Here is a 27931-nt window from a genome sequence, read left to right as displayed (position 1 = left end):
TTTCAGTACTGGTCTAATGTTAGATTAGCACCTTGTACTTTCCTTACTTTAGGAGTGGGGAGCTTACATTTTCTTGCTACATGCCATGAAATCAGTAACTGTTTTATCAAAGCACTTTTATTTCCCTTCCCTATCATTTGGTCCAACATTCAGTAATGATCATGTAATGCCATAATGTATTGTTTTCATAATAAATATGCAAAAATTTGATACATTAAGTTTTCATAACTGCATGCAATTTTTCAAAAGACATACAAAAGGGAGCAGGTAGTTATAATCATCTGCTAGTATCTGGTAAAATATTGCTGATGGAACTGCATTCACCTTCATCACAATAACGAACAATTCACAAACATTTTTTAGCTGTGTCCTGCAGAATCACTTTTAGTCTCGTAAAACATGCATAGCTATCATCTCAGGATGCTAATAACTGTAAAGGTAGCAGCCACTTTTCTTGTTCATTTGTCTTTTTCCTTTTATCTGCTTTCCTTTCTCGTTCACGCTTACTCATTATACTTGAACGACTTTTTTCTGTTTTCTACGCTATTATACCAATGCATGTAGAGTAATGTAAGTGAGCAGACATGACTGATCAGGAATGGAAATAATATGGGAATTGGAGTTCTTTGCTGCATTTAATTGTTTGACTACAGTTTTGATGGGCTGGCTAGTCATGGTCTACAGCCAAAATAAAGAAAAGCAAATTGTGTAAAACACCTGCATTGAAAATTGGGGGGTAGGAAATTCCAGCTGTATTTTTCCCTCTAGGATGTAACATTAGAAAGGGAAGTTACATAAAAGAGGGCATGGTATTAATAACCCATGATTAGTGTGTTCAGGTTTGTTTTAAGTTCTTTCGAAAATAAAACACTGCCATTAACATTCATAACAGTGAATCCCAAATGGCCTCAACAACAAAAATATGATCAGGATGATCTAAATCTTCACAAGTTGGTACTTATGTCTAAGACACTACCTGGTGGCTTCTCTTCTGTTGAGAGCCCTCCCTTCAAAATGCCATTTTGGCATTTTTCTTTCAAATGGGGGGTATCATTTGTTAAAACATCACCTGGTAATTTCTCATCTGCGTGAAATCCTCCATTTGTAAAAGCATTAGCAGGGTTAGCTTTTTCTTCATCATTTGCACATTCTGAAGAATCATCTGTGGTGCTCTTGAAATGTCGTTTGTAGAGTTGGTAAACTGAGTAATACACAAAAATAAGACTTTGTTTATACTTAGATTATAAATATTAACATATGATAACTCTGCATTTATTTAGCACATTCAGCATATAAAAATGGCCCAATAGATTTCTCACACACCAGTAAAAGCCATACCACTTGAGCGGAAACCAAATATTTATTCGACCAACTGGGTTTTAGAAGTGTTTAATGAAGGAGGGGAGGCAGAGAGATTAGGTTTGGACCTGCCATAATGTAAAGCAAGAATGCCTGAAGGCATAGCAGATGCTGTGAATGAAATGGTGGATGGGCAAGAGACTAGACCCAAAATAATGGTAAACTTTCAGGGAGGCACTAGGCCAGGGAACAGAACTAATTGCTCCGCATGGAAATTGTTCTGAGATGTAGCAGGGGGTATGATGATCAGGCAGCACATGAGAAAGCTCAGTCTCTGTTGAGATAGTCTTATCTAAAGAGGCTGAAAGTAGGGATAACGTCTATCCATTCAAACACAGATCCCAGTGTTAAAGAGGAAAGGGCTTGCACATGCTAAAACATTTGCTTCTAATTTCTGTTTGCCTGGTGATTTGAATATTATGATGAAGTTTGTGTTTGAATACTCTAAATGCAAATGTGGCACAGTCCACCACTACCTTCAAGCAGAATAGGGGAGCCCTGGGAGCTTGTTGATATTTATTCAGGTCCTTCCTGAAGAAGGGCTTATGCCCGAAACGTCGATTCTCCTGCTCCTCAGATGCTGCCTGGCCTGCTGTGTTTACCCAGCACCACATTTTTCAAAATTTATTCAGGTCAGCCTTTCTAGAAAGTAGGCTGGTCATCTTCAACAATTACATTTGGAGAGTGGATTTGCCAGCAGTCATGTCCTGTCCACACAATGTATCGGAAAGACACGTCAATATTGGTGAAAATACCCACCAAAAGTAATTGTCGATGCTGAATACTCCAGGCAGATTACAAACAAGCTAATGGGGCTGGTAATGCTGCATTGTGAAAGTAGTGTATGCGTGGACACTTTTCAAGCTGCTTCTAACTTTAATTCAAGTTGGAACTGTAATTGGAAAAAAAACTGGGTTTTTAATGAGAGGTCACGCTTTCAAGGTGAGAGGTGGAAAGTTTAATGGGGATACATGTGGCAAGTACTTCAGAAGGTGGTGGGCGTTTGGAACGCATTGCCAGCAGAGGTGGTAGAAGCAGGCACGGTAGATTCATTTAAGATGCGTCTGGACAGATGCATGAGTAGGTGGGGAGCAGAGGGATACAAATGCTTAGGAATTGACCGACGGGTTTAGACAGTACATTTGGGTCAGCGCAGGCTTGGAGGGCCGAAGAGCCTGTTCCTGGGCTGTAAATTTTCTTTGTTCTGAGTCATACAGCATGGAGGCAGACCCTTCGCTCCAACTCATCCATGCTGACCAATTTTCCCAAACTGGTCCCACTTGCCTGCATTTGGCCCATATCCCTCTAAAACTTTCCTATTCATGTACTTATCCAATGTCTTTTAAATTTTGTAACCGTACCTGCATCTACCACTTCCTCTGGAAGTTCATTGCACATATGAACCACTCTTTGTGGAAACAATTACCCCTCCGTTCCTTTTTAAATCTTTCTCCTCTGATCTTAAAAATATGTCCTCTAGTTTTGAATTCCCCTACTCTTGGGGAAATATCTTTGCCATTCACTTTATCTACATTGGAAAAAAGAAACAAAAACAGAAATTCCTGGGAAAGCTCAGCGGGTCTGGCAGTATCTGTGGTGAGGAAGCAGAGTTAATGTTTCAGAACCAGTGACCCTTCAGAAATGATAGTAGATGTGAAGAGGTGATATTTATTCAATATGGGGGGGGGGGGTCTAGTTGATAGATGGAAACGAAGTCTAGAGATAGAGAACAACACTGGGGCAGACAAAGGAATGGGTAAAGGTCAATGTGGGAGAATGAATAGCAGCTAATGAGGACTATTTGTAGCTGACAATAGAATGGTTGCGGTGGCAGCCCATGTGATGACAAGGCCTGGTGTGTGGGGGTTGGGGGCCTAAAATTATTGAATTTGCCGTTTAGTCCTGAAGGCTGGAGGGTCCCCAATCGGAAAACGAGATGCTGTTCTTCCAGCTTAGCTGGAGCACTGCAGCTAGTCCAAGACACAGATGTTGGCTAGGGAACATGATGGTGTGTTAAAGTGACAGGCAGTACGATGCTCAAGAGTGTTCTTGTCCTCAGAATATAGGTGTCCTGCAAAGCAGTTTCCCAGTGTGCGTTTCATCTCCCCAGTGCAGAGGAGACCAGATTATGAGCAACAAATACAGTTAACTAGATCAAATGCAGTGTAGATAAATCGCTGCTTTACTTGGAAGCAGGGGAAGGTGCTGTGGGGAGTGGTGGAGGAGTGGTCCAAGGTGTCTCGGAGGGAACGGGCTCTTACAGAAGGCTGACAAGGTTTGGGAGGGAAATAAGTGGTGGTGGAATGCTGCTGGAGGTAGCAGAAATGACGGCTAATGATACTCTAGATGCTGGTGGGTTGGTAAGTGAGGACCAGTTGACCCTACTGCTGTTGTGGGAAGGGAGGGGTGAGGACTTAAGTACAGGAGATGGGTTGGATACAGCTGAGGGCCCTGTCAACACTGGTGAGGAATCCTAGGTTGAAGAAGAAGGTGGACATTTTGGAGGCACCTTTGTAAAAATTGGCATCATCGGAACAGATGTGACAGAGATGAAGAAATAGGTTGAAATCGTCTTTACAGGAAGCATTGTCATGGAAACTGAAAGTCAGTGGGTTTATAGTGTAATCTGTCATGTCGGACCCATTTCCTGCACTTCAGCCCTCACACCTATCTATAACAAATGAGAGGCCTACTGGCGTTTGGATTTCTGACAACATATGCCCTTTTGTTTTATCATGGGTGAAGTTAACTCTTTTTCATTTCTCAGCCACACAAAACTGTAATCATCCCCAAAAGGTAACAAGAATGTGACCTCATTAATCAATTGCTTTAAGTATATCATTTGATTCCATCTCGATCTGGTGCTTAGCCTTCAATCAATAATTGTCATGTGCAAATTCTGTATTTTTATTAGATTGCCACCTGCTCCAAAAATGCAACTTCTTTCTTGCTGTCAGAAATGCTTTCTAACACGTGTTATTCAGTTTTCAATAGTTCAAAGGTTTCCTTTATCACCTTCTTGCAGCAAAACCTAAGGACATAAGTAGATATAGGCCCTGTGGCCCCTCCTGCTTGCTTCGCCATTCAAATGATCCTGACTGATATGCATCAGCTCCACTTGTTTATTTTCCATATCCCTAGGAAACCAAAAATCCATCTAGTTGTGCCTTCAATTTACTCCGTGACGGAGCATCCACTCTCTGAGGTAGACAGGTCTAAAAGTCTCTACTGCATGAGTAAGAAACAACTTCACATCTTAGTCTGTAACGACTGTCCTTGTTCTCTGGATTTCCAAAACCAGCATAAGCTACTTTAGCATCTGCCCTGTCCAGTGCCTTGAGAATCATGTATGTTTCAATGAAATTCTCTCTCGTTTTTGTGTACCAAAGAGTTTGGTGCCGTTTTCTCACAATCTCAGCCCACTCATCCCAGGAGCCAATCTAGTGATCCTTCACTGTATTACCTGTAATGCTAGTATATACTTCCTAAAATATCAGAGATCAAAACTGTGCCCAATATTCCAGATATGGTTTCACTAAAACTCTAAACATTTCTAAAAAAACGTTATTCCTGTGCTCAAATCCCCTTGCAATAAAGGCCAATATACCATTGATTTTCCTAACTGCTAGCTGTACCTGAATGTTAACTTTATTTTTCTTTAAACTTCTGAGCATCAATATTTAAAATTTTTATGCAGTTTTACATATATTAAAAATATCTGATTTAGCAAAATGTTGCCACTTTTCCATTCTGTTTCACTTGAGATAAAACTCAGTGTTTGGTTTGCACGTTTATGGCCTTGCTATTGTAATGCAACTTGTATATTCGTACCCCATCTCCACTTGCACCAATATTACTTTGCTATTCTTAGCAACATGTACATCCTCACATGTATCTATCCTTTCTGGAAGTTTATTAATGGTCTCCCATAATTTCTTAGTCTTTCTCCATATCCATCCATGGTCCCAGTTTGGTTTCATTGATAAATTTAAGTACTGTGTCCTTGGTTTCAAGGCCCAAAACCCTGAGTATAAATTGTGAACAGCAGTGAATTCAGCACACATCCAGGTGGAATATCTCTTCCCATAATAATCCCTCCTCCTTAGTCCGATCTTCCTCTTTCTGTCTTCTAACTTATAGTCGATTCTGCCACTTGTTTCCTGACTCTTATTCGCTGTATTTATTATGAATATTTGAACAAATTATGTCTATTTCCTCTGTCTCCTCCCCAAGGAATATGAAACATACAATAAGTAAGAGCACTGGTAGTCTATTTGGGTCCTCAGTGCCTTTCAATAAGATCACAACTGATTTGCTCTGTATTTAATTCTGCTGTCCTTTGTGCCCCTAAGCCTTTGTTGCCATTTCACAGTATTATGGATTGGTATCCTGAAACAGATTGACTGGAAACCACAGCTTTTATTATGTATTATCTCTTTTATATTGTTATGATAAAAACTTGAGTAAAGCTTGTGGAAACATAGTTGTACTTGAAAAAGTGTCCTGTAACAAATCAACACCAGTAAATTGATATAGAAATTGATATAGAAATTGGGCAGGTCTGGCAGCATTTGTGGAGCTAAGTTTCAAGTCTGGAAACATTAACTTTGTTTTCTTTCCACAGTTTCAGATTTCCAGCCTCTACAGTTTTTTTTTGGTTAGTAAACTTTTAGATTGGCTCTCTCATTTAGTAAGTGACTTATTAAAATTAAAATGACCCCAAAACTTTATATTGGTATCAAATTTTCTTTTTCAAAAGGCCACACTATCTTCAAATTGTAATTTTTCATCAATACGGAGTAATCTGTATTCCTGTATGTTTACCCAACCTGTGTCATTGCTAAACTCGATCCTCTGAGATACCCATGAACTTGGAGCCTCCCTGTCTAACAGGCATCTGCGTTTTCTTCACTTTATTTCTGAGTTTCTTTGTATTTATGGCGAGAGCTTTGAGAGCTGCACTTCCCACTTTTATTTAAATCAATATTTTCCCATTTCATTGCATGCTTAGAATCTATACACCTTCCAGTAATTTTAAAGTCTGTATCTCCAACTGCTAAAGGTCACTTCTTGCTCTTTATCAATAACATGCAGTTTACCTTCACTTTTACCCTCATTCTGAAGCTGCTAACTGCCATTGCATTGTGCTTTATTAAGTTAAATCTTCCTTTTGTAACTGAATTACCCTCTGTGCAAAAACAAATCGTACTAGTTCAGTTGGGTCTTTGGTCCGCAAAGTTTTGGCTTATCCAGTACATTTCCAAATGGGAAATTAAACTCTTCACTTCTGCATCATCATTTCTAACTACATGCTGAAAGGTATAATATTCCTCTCTCTCATATATTTTAATTCTATCCAATGGTCCGTTTAAAGTCAAAAGTAGAATAAAAAACTTACATCCAATCATTATAGCAGCAAATGCTATTTGAAAAACACTGTAGATCAGTGGAAACGTGAACATGAGCACAAGCTGTTCAGGTGAAAAGGAAAGCTGGACAATGGTTGTGCAGAGTTGAGTATTCTGTGCACCAGTCTCTACAGCTACAGTACGACATCTGTAACATAAAGTTGCATTGGTGAGTTAAAGATGCTGGTCAACTGAGCCTTTGCAATACCTAGCATTGTTCTGAATTCATAAATCAACGAAATGTGCAAAGAACTTTGCCACCTTAAATTGTGGTCATGATGTGGAGGAGCCGGTGTTGGACTGGAACGGACAAAGTTAAAAATCTCCAAAAGCTCAGCTTTTGGAGTGCTGCCTAATGAAGGAGGAGCGCTCCAAAAGCTAATACTGTACTTCCAAATAACCTGGTGTTGTGTGATTTTTAAATTTTGGTGGATGATTAGGTTAGATTGTTAGATTCCTTTGGAAAATCTTTCATTTCAACTATGTGTAAATTTGTTTAATGTCAATTCATTTTGTGAAATGTAAATTGAAGTCATGAGGCCATAAGATATAGGAGTAGAAGGAGGCCATTCAGTCTATTGCAAGTGTTCTGCCTTCACTGAGATCATGGCGGATCAGTTACCTCATCTCCACTTTCCTGCCTTTTCCCCTTAACCTTGGTTCCCTTACTGGTTAAAAATCTGTGTATCTTAGCCTTGAATATTCTTAACGACACAGCCTGTATAGCCCACAGTGGCAAAGAATTCTACAAATACACTAACCCCTGAGAAAAGAAATTCCTCCTCATCTCTGTCTTAAATGTCTGATCCCATATCCTGAGACTATGACCTCTGCCACAAAGGGAAATAATCTGTGAAGTTAAAGATTACAGAGGAGGAAGTGCTGGATGTCTTGAAGTGGATAAAGGTGGATAAATCCCCAGGACCTGATCAAGTGTACCCGAGAACTCTGTGGGAAGCTAGAAAAGTGATTGCTGGGCCTCTTGCTGAGATATTTGTATCATCGATAGTCACAGGTGAGGTGCCGGAAGACTGGAGGTTGGCAAACGTGGTGCCACTGTTTAAGAAGGGGGGTAAAGACAAGCCAGGGAAATATAGACCAATGAGCCTGACCTCAGTGGTGTGCAAGTTGTTGGAGGGAATCCTGAGGGACAGGACATACATGTATTTGGAAAGACAAGGACTGATTAGGGATAGTCAACATGGCTTTGTGCATGGGAAATCATGTCTCACAAACTTGCTTGAGTTTTTTGAAGAAGTAACAAAGAGGATTGATAAGGACAGAGCAGTAGATATGATCTATATGGACTTCAGTAAGGCCTTTGACAAGGTTCCCCATGGGAGACTGATTAGCAAGGTTAGGTCTCATGGAATACAGGGGGAACTAGCCATTTGGATACAGAACTGGCTCAAAGGTAGAAGACAGAGGGTGGTGGTGTAGGGTTGTTTTTCAGACTTGAGGCTTGTGACCAGTGGAGTGCCACAAGGATTGGTGCAGGGTCCTCTACTTTTTTTCATTTACATAAATAATTTGGATGCGAGCATAAGAGGTACAGTTAGTAAGTTTACAGATGACACCAAAATTGGAGGTGTAGTGGACAGCAAAGAGGGTTACCTCAGATTACAACAGGATCTTGACCAGATGGGCCAATGGGCTGAGAAGTGGCAGATGGAGTTTAATTCAGATAAATGCAAGGTGCTGCATTTTGGGAAACCAAATCTTAGCAGGTCTTATACATTTAATGGGAAGGTCCGAGGGAGTGTTGCTGAACAAAGAGATCTTGGAGTGCAGGTTCATAGCTCCTTGAAAGTGGAGTCGCAGGTAGATAGGATAGTGAAAAAGGCGTTTGGTATGCTTTCCTTTATTGGTCAGAGTATTGAGTACAGGAGTTGGGAGGTCATGTTGCGGCTGTACAGGGCATTGGTTAGACCATTGTTGGAATATTGCGTGCAATTCTGGTCTCCTACATTTTGGGAAGATGTTGTGAAACTTGAAAGGGTTCAGAAAAGACTTACAAGGATGTTGCCAGGGTTGGAGGATCTGAGCTACAGGGAGGGGCTGAACAGGCTGGGGCTGTTTTCCCTGGAGCGTCGGAGGCTGAGAGGTAACCTTATAGAGGTTTACAAAATTATGAGGGGCATGGAAAGGGTAAATCGGCAAAGTCTTTTCCCTGAGATTGGGGAGTCCAGAACTAGAGGGCATAGGTTTAGGGTGAGAGGGGAAAGATACAAAAGAAACCTAAGGGGCAACTTTTTCTTGCAGAGGGTGGTGCGTGTATGGAATGAGCTGCCAGAGAAAGTAGTGGAGGTTGGGTACAGTTGCAACATTTAAGAGGCATTTGGATGGGTATATGAATAGGAAGGGTTTGGAGGGATATGGGCCGGGTGCTGGCAGGTGGGACTAAATTGGGTTGGGATATCTGGTCAGCATGGACCGGTGGGACCGAAGGGTCTGTTTCCATGCTGTCCATCTCTATGACTCTAAGAGTTTTATTTTAATTCATTCGTGGGGTGTGAATGTCACTTGCTGATCCAGCATTTATTGCGTTTCCCATATTGCTCAGAGGGCAATGTAGAGTCAGGCACGTTGCTGCTCTCTCATTAGAAACAACCCCAACTGGGACTAGTTTACCCTGAGGGTCACCATGCCTAGGAGAAGACAGACGTTGAGGAGAGTCCTTCATGGTACCCTCAGCCAGTATGGGATTGACCCAAGTGGTGAGCATCACTCTGCATTGCAAACCAATCATCTAGCCAACTTGCATTCAGCAAAGTTGACTGAAGACTTTATTAGAGGGATGTAACTTAAGATGTTTTAAAAATTGGAATATGTTTTACTCCATGGTGTTTATTGGTAATTGTGTCTTATTACTAACCTGCCTCTGAAAATAATTGACACATACTAATAAAATGCAAAATCTGCAATAAGTAAAGTATTTGAGATCTCATCCAAGCACTGACCGGTCGAATGCAACTCCCAACAAAATTTGAGATAGCTATCCAAGAGAGTGTCTTTAGCACTTCACCTTTAACATTACCTCCCTCCACAACTTGTAACAGTGTGTATCATCTACAAGGTGCATTGCAACAATTCATCAAAGTTCCTTAGCACCTTCTAAACATGTAACCTCTACCATCTAGAAGGGCAAGGACAGTAGGTACGTGGGAACATCAGCCCCTGCAAGCTCTCCCCCAAACCACATGCCATCTGAACTATATTACTGTTCCTTTATTGATGCTGGCTCAAGATCCTGTATTTCCTTCCGAGCAGTATTGTAGGTGTACCTACATGACAGGTGTTGCAGTGTTGAAGACAGCTGACCGTTACCTTCAAGGGTAATTTGAGATTGGCAATAAATGATGGCTGAGCCAATGATGACTACATCCTGTCACCCAGGAAATAAAACTAGTGAAACTGGTGAATGAAACATACTGGTTCGACTAGCCTTGAGTATTTCAAAATGAGGATCCAGTGCAACCAGCATATTCATTTCCAAAAATTACCTTTTTTTAAATAGTTTTTCTTCCTTGTGGGAATGAATTTTAAGAATGCACCTATGGAGAAAGTTATAAATTTTTTTCTTGACTTGTAACTTCACAAAACAAGTAACAAGACCAACTTATATAAATATATTAAAGGGAAGAGGTTAACCAGGGAATGAGTAAGGCCCATTAGGGACCAAGGAGGAAATGTGGCAGGATATTGGAAGGGTATTGAATGAAAACCTCTCTTCAGTCTTCCCCCTAGGAAAGGAGAACATAGATATGGAGTTCAGGAAAAGGGACTGTGAGGAACGTGTGCAGTTTGACATAGGAAATGGGGAGATATTGGAGGTTCTGTCAAGCTTAAAAACAGACAAATTCCTTGGCTTGGGTGAATTGTATCCCAGACTGCCATGGGATGTGAGGCAGGGAATTGCAGGGGCTCTGACACACATTGTAAATTCCTCTCTAGCCATAGGGAGGTGCCAGAGGACTGGAGAGTGGCTAAGGTGGTTCCACATTTTAAGGGAGATGGTAAAGATGAACCAGGAAATGACAGACAAGTGAGTCTTGTGTCAGTAGTAGGGAAACTATTGGAGAAAATTCTGAAGGACTGAATTGATACCCACTTGGAGAGGCATGGGTTAATTAGGGATAGCATGACTTTGTGAAAGGGAGGTCTGTCTAAGAAATCGGGTACAATTTTTTAAAAATGTGCTCAAGTTTGTGGAGAAGGCAGTTCAGTTGATGTAGTTTATGGATTTTAGCAAAACTTTTGACAAAGTTCCACATGGGAGATTGAGAAGGTTAAAGCACATGGAAATGAGGGAAACTTCATGGATCAGAAACTGGCTTAGTAATAGGAAACAAAGAGTTGTGGTAGAAGGCTGTTTGAGTGGGTGGAGGCCAGTGTCCAGCGATGGGACCCTTAGTGTTTGTTTTATACATAAATCGGTGGCACGGTGGCACAGTGGTTAGCACTGCTGCCTCACAGTGCCAGAGACCCGCCTCAGGCAACTCTCTGTGTGGAGTTTGCACATTCTCCCTGTGTTTGTGTGGGTTTCCTCCGGGTGCTCTGGTTTCCTCCCACAGTCCAAAAATGTGCAGGTTAGGTGAATTGACCATGCTAAATTGCCCCTAGTGTTAGGTGAAGGGGTAAATGTAGGGGTATGGGTCTGGGTGGGTTGTTGTGGACTTGTTGGGCTGAAGGACCTGTTTCCACACTGTAAGTAATCTAATCTAAATGACATTGATGAAAAGGTGGGGGATTGTTAAGCAAATTTGCATGTGATGCCAAGATTGGTAGAGTGAATAATAATGAAGAAGATGGTTGTAGATTGTATGAAAATGTAGATGAATTGCTCAGGTGGGCAGACCAGTGGCAGATGGTATTTAACCTTGGTAAGTGCGAGGTGATGTGCATTGGAAGAAGCACCGAGATGAGGGAGTATTTAATGAATGACAGGATACTGGGTAGCTTAGATGAATAAAAGGGACCTATGAGTAATTATTCAAAGATCACTAAAGTTGGCAGAGCACTTGGTTGGGAGGGTTAAGAAGATGTATGGGACACTTGCTATCATCAGTTGTGACATTGGTTATATAGTGCAGGGTCTTTCCTGCTGTTCAGGGACACAACACTAAGGAACTGTGTTAGTGGGCATTTTGAGCAAGGAAGTGAAACCGCTGTCATTAAATCAGTATGCATCCTGTGTGACTTCATTATCTGCCTTTCTGCTTACATCTGGCAGAAGCTGACAGTACATGAGCAATGTACTCAGCAATGTGGCTTCTAGAACAATTCGCTCACGTGAAGGTAAGAGGGCTAAAGATGGCATGTTGGGCATTCAAGGGGCACACACAGTTCCCACCAGACAAGTGCCAACACGTTTCACATCTCACCCACTAATTCTCCAAAGTGCTTATGGCCATTATTTGCCTGAGATAATTGTTACATCATCCAAACACCACTGAAGCTTCAGCAGAAATTTTACTCATTCAAAACTCATTCACTGAGACAGAGTAAAATTGGGTCTGATCTGTGTGGATTCACCTGTTATTTTTTCCTGTTATGGTTCTAACATCTGTTTTTCTCTTAATCTCAAACTGCATTCTTGCATGTTCCTGACCTTCCAGCTGTGTCTGGTTTTGTTTTACCTTTCTGATAAAGTATAATTTACAGCAGTGCATCATGTGACTTCATTTCATTTCATTCATGACTTCACAAAAAGTTTTACCTGAACCAAGGCTGGCCAGCAATACGTGCCAAAATAAATCCGAGTGCATATCCAATAGCTGGATAGATTGTCCCAATGATCCACAGGTAAGGTGATGTAGCCCAGGAACCTTTGTACAGCAGAGCTCCAGTTACAGCTGTAGCAACTATAAGGAACGCTCCAGTGATAGATCCAATCTAGGTGAAAGGGTTATATTAAAATGACAGAGTCAGATTCACCAAATCACATAAAGAGGCCTTTCAGCCCATCAAATCCATGCACAGTCTCAATAGACCGACTTGTCCCGTTACACTCAACCTCCACCCTCTTAGCTCTGAAAATGTATTTCCATCAAGTACCCACAAAATCTCCATCCACTATAAAGCAATAAAAAATACAAGTTTTTAAGAATGAAGAATTGTTTCTGAATATTGTATCACATTGAGAACAAGTCTGAGTTGGTGCTGTGAGGCAGCAGTGCTAACCACTGAGCCACCGTGATTCAATTAATGATGTGAGCATATAAACAGGTTACTTCAGTAAATGAAATTCTCATCTTCTAGTATAGAGAGTTCGTTGTAATATTTAAGGACACTTTTAGTAAAAGACTAAAATAAAATTCAGTGAAATATTGAAGAAAATGAAATTATAATATGGCACCTAAAAGGATGAGCCTGAGATTAATGATCTACAAACGGAATTACATTGAGACTTCCTGCACAGAGCTTTAACACAACAAAACTAGTTTAAGGGGGCTCCACTCAAAATCTCATTCAGTTAGGGATGCCCATTACAGATTGGGAACAGGGATGACTTGTTGCCGGTATGTTGTGTTTTCCTATGTGCCACATTGAAATGGATGCCAGTCCAAATTTCTGCCAGTAATCAGAAAAGCATTAGAAAGAGAGTTAAGCAAGCTCAAAGAATCACCACGATGCCCATCAAATCCCCACCAACCTGCTGAAGGGCATCCCACCCAGGCAACCCTGCATTTACTGTGGCTAATCCATCCAGCCTGCACATTATGGACAGTTTAATATAGTCAACTCATTTAGTCCACACATGTTTGGACTGTGGGAGGGAACTGGAGCACCCAGAGGAAACCCATACAGACACAGGAAGAATGGGAAAACTCCACATAGACGAGCACCCAAGGATGGAATTGAATCTGGGCCTCTGGTACTATGAGGTAGTGGTGCTAACTGCTGAGCCACTGTGCTGCTCAAACAGCTGTAACGTAGGACAAGTTCACCAGAGTAACTGTACCTACCACCTTTCTGCTCGATGGCAGGAGTGAGTGTCATTCGACTGGGCGTTCTCATTGTGTAGCTGGAATTATGACATCAGGGTGCTCAGATAGTATTAAAGAACTTTAATGACACACATACACACGACACAAAGAACACTGAGATCAAATAACTTTTACATATTTTATATTAAACAATGACACAGATTCATGTGGTGAATATAGAGGTAATCTATTCTGAAATAAAACTTAACTTTTCTAAAGAAAAACCCAAACATTTCACATATATAAAATGATTTGGAGGTGCCAGTGTTGAACTGGGGTGTACAAAGTTAAAAATCACACAACACCAGGTTATAATCCAACAGATTTATTTGGAAGCACTAGTTTTCGGAACGACGCTCCTTCATCAGGTGGTTGTGGAGTATAAGATTGTAAGGCACAGAATTTACAGCAAAAGTTTACAGTTGCATCACACTGACAACATTCACACCAGTTCACCTGGTGTTCTTCTAAAACTTTGGCAAATCATTCAAAGAAGACCCAGAGGAATTGTAGGCTCCACAAAATGTTCTTGTTTCACAATTGTTGGAAGTCACTTACCTTCAATATGAGCTTGGCCTTTTGTGGCCATTTGTAGTTCGTATAAACCCCAACTGCAACAGGAATTAGAAGGCTTGCCAAGGTAATACCTAGGATATGGAAATTTCAGCTTTATTCAATTCCTATAAGCGAACATGTTAAAACAAAGCCTGACCATTCTTATGAAATTTGGTGTTCACAAATTACCTATGCTGTCGTAGGGAATCTGGACGAAATCTGTGTCCACCCAGGTTTTAGTGTAGATGAAAAGGCAAAGAGGCATCATTCCCATCCCCAGCACTGTCGAGCATGTCGTCATACTTATGCTGAAAGCAAAAATATTTTAAAATAACGATGGAATATAAAACTGAATTGTAAAATAGGTTCTTGGTCCTTAAAGTTATATTGTTAGTATATTAGCAGAGAAGCACTTAAATCTGTTGCATTGATCAAGCGCTGTTTTCGGTGTTTGAATTTGCTAATTAAATGAAGATTAAACCAGTCAAAGCTCCAATCGAAAGATAGTGTTTTGACATTGTAAATAATGGGAAATAATTGAAGGATAAATTAGATAATACTTCACCAAATAATAGCCTTTGGAAAGTCAATTTGCTTGCAATATCAAATTGCAGATTCTTTACATTTCCTGCTCTAAATAATTTGCAGACAGGCTATATTCGATAATAAAGTTAAAGAATACCACAGTTCTATGTATTCCACAGGTCATAGCAGGTAATCATTTATTTAATTTTGTCTGGGTGATGTTTCTAATGCATTGATTAATGTAATTATTAGGATGTAACTATTGATGTTAATTTTAAATAAAAAACAGGAAAATAATAAAGAAGTATTAACCAATCTATGGAGAAGCAATATTTGGTGGTATTTAAATTAATGCGGCATATAAATTTTGCTGAACATGTTAATTGCTATCAATACTTTCCGAACAAAATTGAGACGCCCTCTGAAGTTGAAATTGATAGAACAAACTGGGCGGTAGCAGTTTGGGTGACCTTGTTTTGCACCATATCTGATTTCATTTTAGAACATAGAACGTAGAATATTACAGCGCAGTACAGGCCCTTCGGCCCTCGATGTTGCACCATCCTGTGAAACCAATCTGAAGCCTATCTAACCTACACTATTAGGTTTTTTCTATTTGTCTATCCATTGACCATTTAAATGTTCTTAAAGCTGGCATTGAAAACAGTTGCTGACATGCTATCACCCATTTTGTGTTATTATCCGAGGTCAATTTCACTCGTTTTAAGACCAAAGGAATTAGGAACAGGAGTAGGCCATTTGGCCCTTCAGGATGGCTCTGCCATTCAATAGGATCATGGCTAATCTGACATTCCTCATGTCCACTCTCCTGCCATTCACCACAGCCCCTGAGTCCCCTTCGTTTTATATCCAACTTGTTGAGTCGTCACAGATTTTAAATAGTGATGGTACGTTTGAATATTGATCATGTTAGAAATGTAACTTAGATGTATTGACATGCACCTCAGGAGCTGCAACCTGTGGGACTATTGGCTAAATGCCAAAAAAAGGGGATTAGATCAGCAGCTCGATCTTAGGCTGCCTTCGACATTCAGTCATAGAGATGTACAGCACGGAAACAGACCCTTCGATCCAACCCGTCCATGCCGACCAGATATCCTAACCTAATCTAGTCCCACCTGCCAGCACCCGGCCCATATCCCTCCAAAACCTTTCTGTTCATATACCCATCCAGATGCCTTTTAAATGTTATAATTGAACCAGCCCCCACCATTTCCTCTGGCAGCTCATTCCACACACACACCACGCTCTGCATGAAAACATTGCCCCTTAGGTCCCTTTTAATTCTTTTCCCCTCTCAGCTTATACCTATGCCCTCTAGTTTTGGATTCCCCCACCCTAGGAAAAAAACTTGGCTATTTACCCTAGCCATACCCTTCACGATTTTATAAACCTCTATAAGGTCACCCCTCAGCCTCCGATGCTCCAGGGAAAATAGCCCTAGCTTATTTAGTCTCTCCCTATAGCTCAAACTCTCCAACCCTGGCAACATCCTTGTAAATCTTTTCTGAATTATTTTTATGTTCCACAAAATCCGTCCTATAGCAGGGAGACCAAGATTGAACTCAGTATTCCAAAAGTGGCCAAACCAATGTCTTGTACAACCACAACATGACCTTCCAACTCCTGTACTCAATGCACTGACCACATGGCTTTATTCTCTGCTTTAAATTTTCTATAATTCCATAGGCCAACTCATCAAATATTTCACCATTGGCTGAAAGCTCTAATGATGTAAAACACTCCAATTATTGCACAAGTTTGACTTACCAAAAAACCTCATTAATAACAGTTTAGACATTTTCATTGTGGTACGTGCCTTTTGTTTTAATGATACACATTTGGGTTAAAATACGGAGAGCAATGGAAACAATTCATGTCTGAAGTTGCGTAGACAGATGGTAATTGAAATTTAATATGAACAAACGCAGGTTGTTCTGCTATAACACGTTTTGTTAAATCAAATTCTCCCCTAACACAATTGATGAATTGGGAACACCGTTTCTAAAGCACAAACTTTTAAAGTGTGTCTTGATTGTAATGTGATTAGGTGGGACTAGTTCAGTTTGGGATTATGTTTGGCATGGACTGGTTGGACCGAAGGGTCTGTTTCCTTGACTCTATGATAAGTCCATCTCCTGGGGAGAGGGATGGCTAGGCCACATATAAGAATAAAATTCATACATAATCATGATTTTAGAATTAGATTTAAAGACACACAGTTGTAGGAAAGCTGGTCAAAATATATCTGTCCATTTCTATTTACTTCAGAAATGACCAATTATATTTGGAGTTGAGAGTGTGGTGCTGGAAAAGCACAGCAGGCCAGGCAGTATCTGAGGAGCAGGAGAATTAACGTTTCAAGCAAGAGCCCTTCATCAGGATGGGTTGCAGGGTTCAGTTCATTAATCCCAGAACTTCCTGATGAAGAGCTTATGCCCGAAATGTTAATTCTCCTGCTCCTTGGATGCTGCTTGACCTGCTGTGCTTTTCCAGCACCACACTCTCGATCCTGATCTCCAGCACCTGCCAGTCCTTACTGTCTTCCAATTATATTTGGATTTAGTTTGCAGCTGTTTGCTGTCATTCAGTGACTCCTGCTAGAAAAAATTGATAATGTGGATGGCGTAAAATACAGAATAGCTCTTCACTGGGAATCTTGTTAACACTGTGAAGGTATAGATATGAAGAGTGTGGAGCACCATTGGGTGGCAGAGTTTGAGGGCAGAGAAAGGACAGAAAGCTGCTTCTGAAATGGCACATAGTTCAGGCAGACAGCTAACAGTGAAATTCTGATAGTTTAACTTTTACTTTTACAGCACATTGCTACAAAATACATCTTACTGCTGAGTATAATTAACCAGTTAAAAGGGTGGCAGAGTGGTTAACACTGCCACCTCATAGTACCAGGAATCTGGGTTCAACCCCAGTCTTGGGTGACTGTGTGGCATTTCCATGTTCATAGAATCCCTACAGTGTGGAAACAGGCCATTTGACCTAATAAGTCCACACTGGCCCTCTGAGGAGTGACCCATACCCCTACCCTACTACTCTACATTTACCCCTGACTAATGCACCTAACCTACACAATTGCACATTCTGCCTGTGATTGTGTGGGTTTCCTCCCACAATGCATACATGATGAGCTGAATAGTCTCTTTATACCCTAATTTTCCATTAGGAATGATATTGTAAATATTATATGACTATATTGTATGTATATATAATATTATGGGGGTGTCCAGAGCAGGGGGCGTCTGGTTATCAGTGTGTTGACTCAAGACTGGGATACAGACAGACTCTGACCTCACACCTTTAATGTATTGTCTGAGCTGAGATGTCACTTTTCCTTATACAACCTTAAGTTATCTCAAGAATAAGACTGGAAGTAAGTTCTAGGTTTTACATATTAATGAACGGAAACCTGCAGCCTATTCTAAAAGATGAAAGACTTAACAACAATTTAGGTTTGTTCAATACATCATTTTAATTGCATGACACTAAGATCTTTTGTATAAATTCTGTGTCCTATGATCCTGCTCCACAGCTACCTGATGAAGGAGCAGTGCTTTGAAAGCTAGTGTTTCCAAATAAACCTGTTGGACTATAACCTGGTGGTGTGTGATTTTTAACACTGATGAAGTATGTATAACTCCTACATGTGGAAGTATATAAACTATACCTGATACATGTGGCATTGCTGATTGAGGTGTCCTACAGTTACCAGTTAGTGACTCTCAGCCGTTTGCAATGACTGAGGGGGAGGTCACAGGCTGGCTGACACAGAGGTAGGTAGCACTGCTTGACGAATGAGCTATGGGTTCCCTTGGGCCAAAAACACTTTGTGATCTATATTGTTAACAATTTTCACCATTTCAAATATCATCAATGTGTGACCAGGACAATAGAGAAGCTACCCAATGAATCAATTTATATTTTATAGCAGTTTTCTTGTTAATAACAATTTCTATTATTGTCGAAATCGTCCAGACGCAACAAGCTTATGTTAGATGGCAATAACATACGAGAAACAGAAACACTGCACGTAATATTTTGCAGGAATATCGAGTTACGAATTAGATTCCCTACAGTGTGGAAACAGGCCCTCCAGCCCAACAAGTCCACACCAACCCTCCAAAGAGTAACCCACCCAGACCCATTTCCCCTCTGATTAATACACCTAACACTATGGCCAATTCACCTAACCTGCACATCTTTGGACTGTGAGAGGAAACCCATACAGACATAGGGAGAATGTGCAAACTCCACACAGACAGTCACCCGAGGCTGGAATTGAACTTGGGACCCTGGTGCTGTGAGGCAGCAGTGCTAACCACTGAGCCACCGTGCCACCTTAATGTTATGGCAAACAATCTGAGATAATATTAGAGAGAAATTATCAACTTACCTAAGATCCATGTCTCCATCCAACCAGTAAGTCATAATGTTGGAGCCCGTTCCACCTGGACAACATCCCATTATTAATACGGCCACCGCTTGGACAGGGTGTATTTGAAAGGCCGTTGACAACAGAAAGGCAATCAGGGGCATAATGCCGAACTGACAAAGAAAGCCCACGCATATTCCCCACGGCCTCTTAATATGGCCCCAGAGCTTTTTGGCTTCAACATTACAACCCATGGAAAACATCACCAACGCCAACAGGATTGTCAGCACAGTACTTAAAATAAGGCTCATCGACTGGTTAAAATCATCAATAGGCAACAGACAGGACGTGTCATTGCAGTTGGTGGCATGTTCAGGACAGAACGAATAAATCATTGAAAGGCTTTTCACGGTTTTCAAAGCCATAGTTTCTCCCATCCTCTCAGGTTCACAACCCTTTCAACAGTCGTTCTTGCCAAAAACAAAAAGATGTAAGGAACTCGGAAATGATCTGCTCAGTAGCTTGAGTGTAAAGAGAAGGAACTGAATGTGAATTTGCCTTTAATATAGCTGGAGAGCAATAAAAATGTTATAAACACTTACTCATATTTTATAGGTTTGGCCATTGGAAATATGCAGAAATGATCGTCAGCATTATATGAGTGAAATTATATTGCTAACCCTCTTGGTGACTGGATTTAGCTTTCAAGGTGCTGTACGAGCTGCAAAAGTATTTGATCATAAATATAAAGCATGTGAATTACTAATTAAGGATAGAACATATGCAACATTTAAGAACATCTTTACTCAGCGAGTCGTGAGTTCATGGAATGCCCTGCCAGTAGCAGTGGTGGACTCTCCCTCATTATGGGCATTTAAGCGGGCATTGGATAGGCATATGGAGGATAGTGGGCTAGTGTAGGTTAGGTGGGCTTGGATCGGCGCAACATTGAGGGCGAAGGGCCTGTACTGCGCTGTATTCTTCTATGTTCTATGTTCTATGTTAACATGTTTTAATTTACTGGATTACATATTTCCTCAACTAAATCTCCCAACTACCTTTTATTCCCTTCTTTCTCCCTTGTCTGGTTTTTCCTTAAATTATTTTAAATGATTCACTTCTAATACTCCCTGTGGTCATGAATTCCACAATCTCACCATTGCTGAGATTTAAAAGATCATTAGGGTTTCTGCTTCTTTGAAATTAAGCCTGTCGTCTTATAAATCAAATCCAACTTTATGCATGCAATCTATTTAAGCATAGCTCAAGGATGGCTGCAAAATCAGAGAGATTGTGCAATTTCCCTGCAATCTAGTGATCTCTTCCGTAATTGAAAAAATACCATGGAGGCTAAATTTGATCACTGACAAAAACTGACATGGGACTCATGATGAAGCATTAACTTGCACTTTTCCCTTTACACGTAGACAGCATCGAAATATCATACTCTCTGCTCATTTACACAATAGTTAGAGACACCAACACAGCTCCAAATGTGCTGTTAAATGGTTGAATGGCTCAGCCCAAGTTTATTCAAGAGCAACATATCAGTCCAGTCTGCACCTTTCCAGAGGTGGATGTGTTGTGGTGCAGTAGCTGGTGAAAGTCTATCTGGAGAAGGCTAGAAAGGTGTTTCATATCTTCAAGAACAGTTTATATTCTGTCACAGGGCAGAGTACACCTTCTAATTCTCTGACACAGCTATGGAGTCCTTGATGAATAAAGTTGGATTGGAGGAGAGACACCTCTCTAATACAGAGAAGTCTTCAAGCAATCCAGCCAAAGGTAATAGGAACAGATCGCCAACATTGTCCATGCTGTTGTGTATCATCAAAGGATATGGATATATTGGAGGACGAGGTTTACTGGCCTCACAAGAGTGGTCAAGGTCAACAAATTAATCGACAAATGCCATCCGGTTACTATAGAACCACTAGCCTTACACAGTGTTCAGTTCACCACATCCATATCACTCACACGTTAACCACATCCTTCATAAATGACTCATGCCTTGCTACTGCAAGTCCCACACAACTCAAGGCTTGCAGATTCTGCCAGCATGTCAGACATGTCCAAGACTGATTGACAGATCTTCCTGTCTATCTTACAGGACAAGGTGACACACAAGTGCAGGTAGCAGGGGGGCAGGCAGAGATGCATTTTTGCCATAACCACATCTGAGATGCTTTGTTGTGGCTGAAATGATTGGTGGGTGGCACGGTGGCACAGTGGTTAACACTGCTGCCTCACAGTGCAAGAGACCTGGGTTCAATTCCTGCCTCAGGTGAAGTTTGCACATTCTCCCCTTGTCTGTGTGGGTTTGCTCTGGTTTCCTCCCCCAGTCCAAAATTATGCAAGTTAGGTGAATTGGCCATGCTAAGTTGCCCATAGGGGAATGGGTCTGGGTGGGTTGCGGGTCGATGTGGACTTGTTGGGCTGAAGGGCCTGTTTCCACACTGTAAGAAATCTTGTCTAATTATGGAAGTTTATAAAATAACAAGAGGTGTAGATAGAGTTAAAAGTAGTTGTGTTTTCCCTAGGGGGCACATTTTTAAGGTGAGAGGAGAGAGATTTTAAAAGACATAAGAGGCAAATTTATTTACACAGAGGGTGGTTTGCATGTGAAATGAACTTCCTGAGGAAGTGGTGGATGGGGGTACAAATATAATGTTTAAAAGACACTTGGATAAGCACATGATTAGGAAAGATTTGGAGGAATATGGGCCAGGAGCAGGCAGGTGGGATTACTTCAGTTTGGGATTATGTTTGGCATGGGCTGGTTGGACCGAAGGATATGTTTCCGTGCTGTATGACTCCTTGACTTCATGATGATGTGTTCATCCCTTTTGCTTTTTCTCACTTCTCTCTCATCCTAAAATCTTTGATTTATAAGCTATGAATGGTCACAGTATAAACTGCTTGTCTTATCCTTAGCACGTAACTACTGTTGTACCTGCTCTTTCAGATCTCCAAAAACTACACCTGACCAGGCAATGGCACAGGAACAGGGTCCGGTGGAAGAAAAAAGCGATTAATGATGAAGAAATGCAGCCACTCACTCTGACACTCGCAAACTGGGACTGAAGTATTGTGGAGGATAGCAAGTGAATCATCAGACATGAGAATGCTGCAGCCAAGACAGACAGTCGCGCCAGGCTCCTGCTGCAGAGGGCTCACAGCAGGGGTTCATCGGGACAGCCTCTAATAAAACATTAGCGAGAGTGTGGTGCTGGAACAGCACAGCAGGCCAGGCAGCATCCGAGGAGCAGGAAAATCGACGTTTTGGCCCGGAGCCCTTCACCAGGAATGACGATGAAGGGGAAAATCATTGCCAGGAATTTGCAACATTATGATCCCCATTTGACTCCAATCTCAAACTGTTGTGCCAATTCCTGCACATGCGGCTTCTGCCAAAATGCCTTTTGGGCTTTTAATGTGGGAGTATTGAGTGATGAAGGGCTGATGAGAGGCTCCTGCCCGAAACATCGATTCTCCGGCTCCTCAGATGTTGCCTGACCTGCTGTGCTTTCCCAGCAACCACACTCTCGACTCTGATCTCCAGCATCTGCAGAACTCACTTTCTTCTAATAAAACGTTGACAAGTGTGTGCATAGAAATGCCCGGTGTATTAACGAGGCAGCCTGGAAGCTGACTGTCATTGTTGGGGAGCGTGGAGGTACCATCAACTTGACAGGGAGCTTTGGGCAGAACTCCATACTGGCACTTTCCAACCAAATCCATCAGAATACAGGCTGACCCAACCATGACAGTCAATATCTCAGCTTCTACTCCAGCTCAGGTCTAACCTTGTGCTACTCTTCTGATTGAACAGGTATCAGGGATAGCAGCTGCTCCAGAACGCTTACAGTCATTGACATTTGCCTGACAGGAGCTACAAGCTAATCTTGCAATGTTTAGTCAAAACAAAATGTTAGTTATATATTGGGAATGAGATAACAAAAGTACTACTAGCCTGCTCACATATATGCACATAAAATGGAACAGCCTCAATACTCCCACAATAAAAAACCAAAAGGTATTTTGGCAGAAGCTGCATGTGCAGGAATTGGCACAACAGTTTGAGATTGGAGTCAAATGGGGATTATAATGTTGCAAATTCTTCAATGATTTTCCCCAAATAAACTAATTAGTTTCCAGAGGACAGGTTGGCCCAGAGGGGACAATATTGAGCCCCACTGTTACATTTCAATATACTCTTCAGGTCAACTTAAATGAAGAGACAATCAAAATGTTATCAACTTCAAAAGCCTGGCTCCATATCAGTGGAGATAAAAAGAAGAACATATTAGTATTTGATTTTGCACATGTCTGTTCCAGAGTTGCTTACTAATTTAACAAACGCCCCAAAATAATTTAAAGGATTAACAGATCTGTTTGGGTACAGGAACTTTATACAAATACAATAGGATGATTTATATGAAGATCAGCATGACATTTTCCAGAGATTTCATTTAGTAAAACACAGCAATAAAATAACAGTTTTTAAAAACAATGGTGTTAAAATATTATTCCACTCTTTAAAGGGTTACATCTGATTGCCATTGCATTTTCAGTTTTATAGCTTGATTTATCTGGAGATATCACCTGAGTTAAATTACCAAATGATATAGCTGATGGGATAGTAAAGTGATAATGGCACAATGTACTAATGTTTTCAGTTGGTCATTTTTCATCAAGGGTAATAGCGATAATCCTGGTCAATATATTCACATCAACGTTAGAGCAGGGTGCCCGGTGATGCAAGCTCACTGTTTGCTCCAAAAGTCGCTTGTGTTGGCATCACCATCCCCTGTTTATAATCTGCACAGTGCAACATCACCATCCCCTGTTTATAACCTGCACACTGCACCATCACCATCCCCTGTTCATAACCTGCACACTGCACCATCACCATCTCCTGTTCATAACCTGCTCACTGCACCATCACCATCCCCTGTTTATAACCTGCATACTGCACCATCACCATCCCCTGTTTATAACCTGCACACAGCACCATCATCATCCCCTGTTTATAACCTGCACACTGCACCATCACCATCCCCTGTTTATAACCTGCACAGTGCACCATCCCCATCTCCTGTTCATAACCTGCACACTGCACCATCACCATCCCCTGTTTATAACCTGCACAGTGCACCATCACCATTCCCTGTTCATAACCTGCACACTGCACCATCACCAGCCCGTCTATAACCTGCACACAGCACCATCCCCATCTCCTGTTCATAACCTGCACACTGCACCATCATCATCCCCTGTTTATAACCTGCACACTGCACCATCACAATTCCCTGTTTATAACCTGCACAGTGCACCATCATCATCCCCTGTTTATAACCTGCATACTGCACCATCACCATCCCCTGTTTATAACCTGCACAGTGCACCATCATCATCCCCTGTTTATAACCTGCACACTGCACCATCACAATTCCCTGTTTATAACCTGCACAGTGCACCATCATCATCCCCTGTTTATAACCTGCATACTGCACCATCACCATCCCCTGTTTATAACCTGCACACTGCACCATCACCATCTCCTGTTTATAACCTGCACAGTGCACCATCACCATCTCCTGTTCTTAACCTGCACAGTGCACCATCACCATCTCCTGTTTATAACCTGCACACTGCACCATCACCATCTCCTGTTCATAACGTGCATAGTGCACCATCACCATCCCCTGTTTATAACCTGCACACTGCACCATCACCATCCCCTGTTTATAACCTGCACACTGCACCATCACCATTTCCTGTTTATAAACTGCACACTGCACCATCACCATCTCCTGTTTATAACCTGCACGTCACCAGGTTTAGCCCAGTTGTAGATTTTACATGGTGGCATTGATGATTCTCCAATCTCCTTCACTCTTCCTACTGCTAAATGCTCAGGCTACATTGGTCAGGCTGCATTGCTGATACCCAGTGGTGCGTGAACAGAATTTTCTGTAAAGGTAGAAGTCATTGGTTTTAGTCTGTTCAATAAACTCTGATCTCTATCTATCACTTGTATCTTTCCCCTTGTTAACAGTTTGACACAAAACCATTCTGCTTGTAACATTGATATCATGTTTGATATTAAGCTGAGCTTCCCATCACAATTTGTAATTTTGCTAAAACGGCTTTTTTCCATTCTGTATCATCTTCTGACTCTGCTCTTGGCCCATTTGCTGCTGAAACCCTTAACCATGCTTTTGGTGCATCTACACTTGACAATTCCAAGACAGTCCCGAGTGGTCTCAGATATTCTATCATTTGTAATTTTCAGATTATTCAAAACTCGCAGCCATGATGTGGAGGAGCTGATGTTGCACTGTTGGGCAAAGTTAAAAGTCAGGTCAGGCAGGACAATCAGGAATTCCTGATGAAGGGGTTTTGCCTGAAACATTGATTCTCCTGCTCCTCGGATGCTGCCTGACCTGCTGTGCTTTTCCAGCACCACACACTCAATTCTAATCGCCAGCATCTGCAGTCCTCACTTTCACAAAGTTAAAAATCACACAACACCAGGTTATAGTCCAACAGGCACCATCTGATGCAGAAGCAGCACTTTGAAAGCTAGTGCTTCCAAATAAACCTGTTGGACTATAATCTGATGTTGTGTGATTTTTAAACTTTACTCACAGCAAGTATCATTCCTCTGTCACAATTGGACTCACTGATCAACATAAGCAACATCTTCATTTCAACATTCTCATTCTGGTTTTCAAATCTCTGTGTAGACTTTCCTCTTCCCTGCCTCTTTGGTTTATTTCAGTTCCATAACCCTTTGGAATATTGTATTTGTCTCATTCTGGTCTGTTGCTCATTCCTGGACGCACCATTAATGGCCGGGCCTTCAGTTGTGTTGCTCCCAAGATCTGGAATTTCCTCCCTTCAATTCTCTGGCTTTGTCCTTTGAGACATCGCTTAAAACCTTTCTCTTTGATCAAACTTATGGTCATTGGATGGAATGTCTCATTGTAGTTTGGTGCTATAATTCATCCTGTATTGGTTTTGTGATATACCTTGGGATAGTTTAATCTAATAAAGATGTGATATAAATATAAGTTGGTGTTTGATTTATTTTCAGTAAAATTAGAGCTGGGATTTGTGTGCAGTTTTGGGCTTGCCTCAATATTTGTCAGTTGGAATTTGAAGCAATTAAGGGTGTAATATAAATTCACTAACTCTGATGAAAGGTTGTTGAACTGAAACATTCTCTCTCTCTCTTTCTCCCAGTCTCTCTCTCTCTCTCTGTCTCTCTCCACAGATGTTGCCTCATGGGTCTGAGTGATTCCAGTGTTTGCTGTTTCTAGTTCACCAAGATACTGCCTGAAAGGAGGACACACAAAATGCACAGAATGATTTGAGATTGTTGCTGTCAGAACAGCTGAGATTATGGAGTCAATGGATAGAGCTATCTAACATAAAGGAGAAATATGACAAAGTGAAAATAAACCCATTGATTGAAGGGTCTAGGATGAGAGGCTCTAGGACACAGAACCGAAGAGGCCTTGTGACAGTGACATGTATTACCAGCGTTAGTGACTGAAGCAATACCCATGGGATATTAGTAGGTTAAACATGAGATGACAGAAATAAAGGGGTACATATGGACGTGGGAACAAGGGACACAGAAAATTAAGATTTTAATCATGTGGAAGTCAAGCACCAACGTACACTGGTTGGGCCTGTCGCCATGTTGCAATTTCCTTTTGAGTCCTTGCATTCTATTGAGGCTTCGGGGAAAATTGAATGACCGTTTATAACAGGAAAAAGAAAATTCACTCTCTGACATTTAATACCATCATCATTGCTGAGTCATCCACTGCTAAGATCTCCAAAGGCCTTGACAGGAAATGTATTGAGTCAGCCATAACAAAAACTGTGGTCACAAGAGTCAATTTGCACACAGTAAATTCCCACAACAGCAATCAGGAAAATGACCAGTTAAACTGTTTAAATTATGCCAGTTCATGGTTAAATGTTAAATCCCTTGCCTTTCTTCAAATTATGACCTATGGCCTGTAAAACCAACTTGGAGGAACAAGCAGGGACTCCTGCACCAAGAGGCTGTTCAGTGCTAATAATGAACACATCCCAAGGTGTAGTGTTGCAGGAGTCTAGAAAACCACAGCCATCAGAGACAGAGGGGGACATTTCAGATGATTTTGTAGTCTTTAGCAGAGATTGGAAAGAACATAGTATAGGCAGCTTCACTCCGGGGAGAGGCCATTCACTTGCTCCTTGTGTGGAAAGGAATTCAGTCTGTCATCCAAACTGTTAACACACCAGCAAGTTCATGCTGGATAGACACTGTTCATCTGCTCCATCTGTGGAGAGGGCTTTGCTGTTTGCAAAAACATCAGCAAATTCACAAAGAACCACAATGCTTTGACTCACACCAAGATTAGATTTCTTACAGTGTGGAAACAGGTCCTTCGGCCCAACAAGTCTGCACCGCCCCTCCGAAGCGCAACCCACCCATACCCCTACATGTACCCCTTACCTAACACTAGGAGTAATTTAGCATGGCCAATTCACCTGACCTGCACATCTTTGGACTGTGGGAGGAAACCGGAGTACCCGGAGGAAACCCACGCAGACACGGGGAGAACGTGCAAACTCCACGCAGTCAGTCGCCTGAGGCGGGAATTGAACCCAGGTCTCTGGCG

General features: G+C 41.4%; 1 protein-coding gene across 1 annotated transcript; it reads right to left on the bottom strand.

The window, feature by feature from the left end:
- Nucleotides 1–99: 99 nt before the first annotated feature.
- slc10a2 (solute carrier family 10 member 2) lies at nt 100–19785 on the bottom strand. Its single transcript, XM_043691138.1, has 6 exons — nt 19266–19785; nt 14501–14619; nt 14315–14403; nt 12487–12662; nt 6758–6915; nt 100–1201 (listed from the first exon to the last, which is right to left on the bottom strand). The coding sequence occupies exons 1-6, from the start codon at nt 19679–19681 to the stop codon at nt 945–947; spliced, it is 1215 nt and encodes a 404-aa protein (XP_043547073.1). The 5' UTR covers nt 19682–19785; the 3' UTR covers nt 100–944.
- Nucleotides 19786–27931: the final 8146 nt, after the last annotated feature.

Source organism: Chiloscyllium plagiosum, chromosome 6 (genome assembly GCF_004010195.1).
Source record: "Chiloscyllium plagiosum isolate BGI_BamShark_2017 chromosome 6, ASM401019v2, whole genome shotgun sequence".
NCBI classification, from domain to species: Eukaryota; Metazoa; Chordata; class Chondrichthyes; order Orectolobiformes; family Hemiscylliidae; genus Chiloscyllium; species Chiloscyllium plagiosum.
Note: the sequence above shows the minus strand (reverse complement) of the source record. Positions and strands in the feature narration are given on the sequence as shown.

Bases quoted from the DNA above. Each gene is read 5' to 3' on its own strand.
- slc10a2 (XM_043691138.1), bottom strand. From the start codon at position 19,681: ATGGGAGAAACTATGGCTTTGAAAACCGTGAAAAGCCTTTCAATGATT. The intron at 14,404-14,500 runs GTAATTTGTGAA...TCCATATCCTAG, and splicing joins GATTCCCTACGACAGCATAG to GTATTACCTTGGCAAGCCTT. The intron at 1,202-6,757 runs GTAAGTTTTTTA...TGTATTACTCAG, and splicing joins TGCTGCTATAATGATTGGAT to TTTACCAACTCTACAAACGA.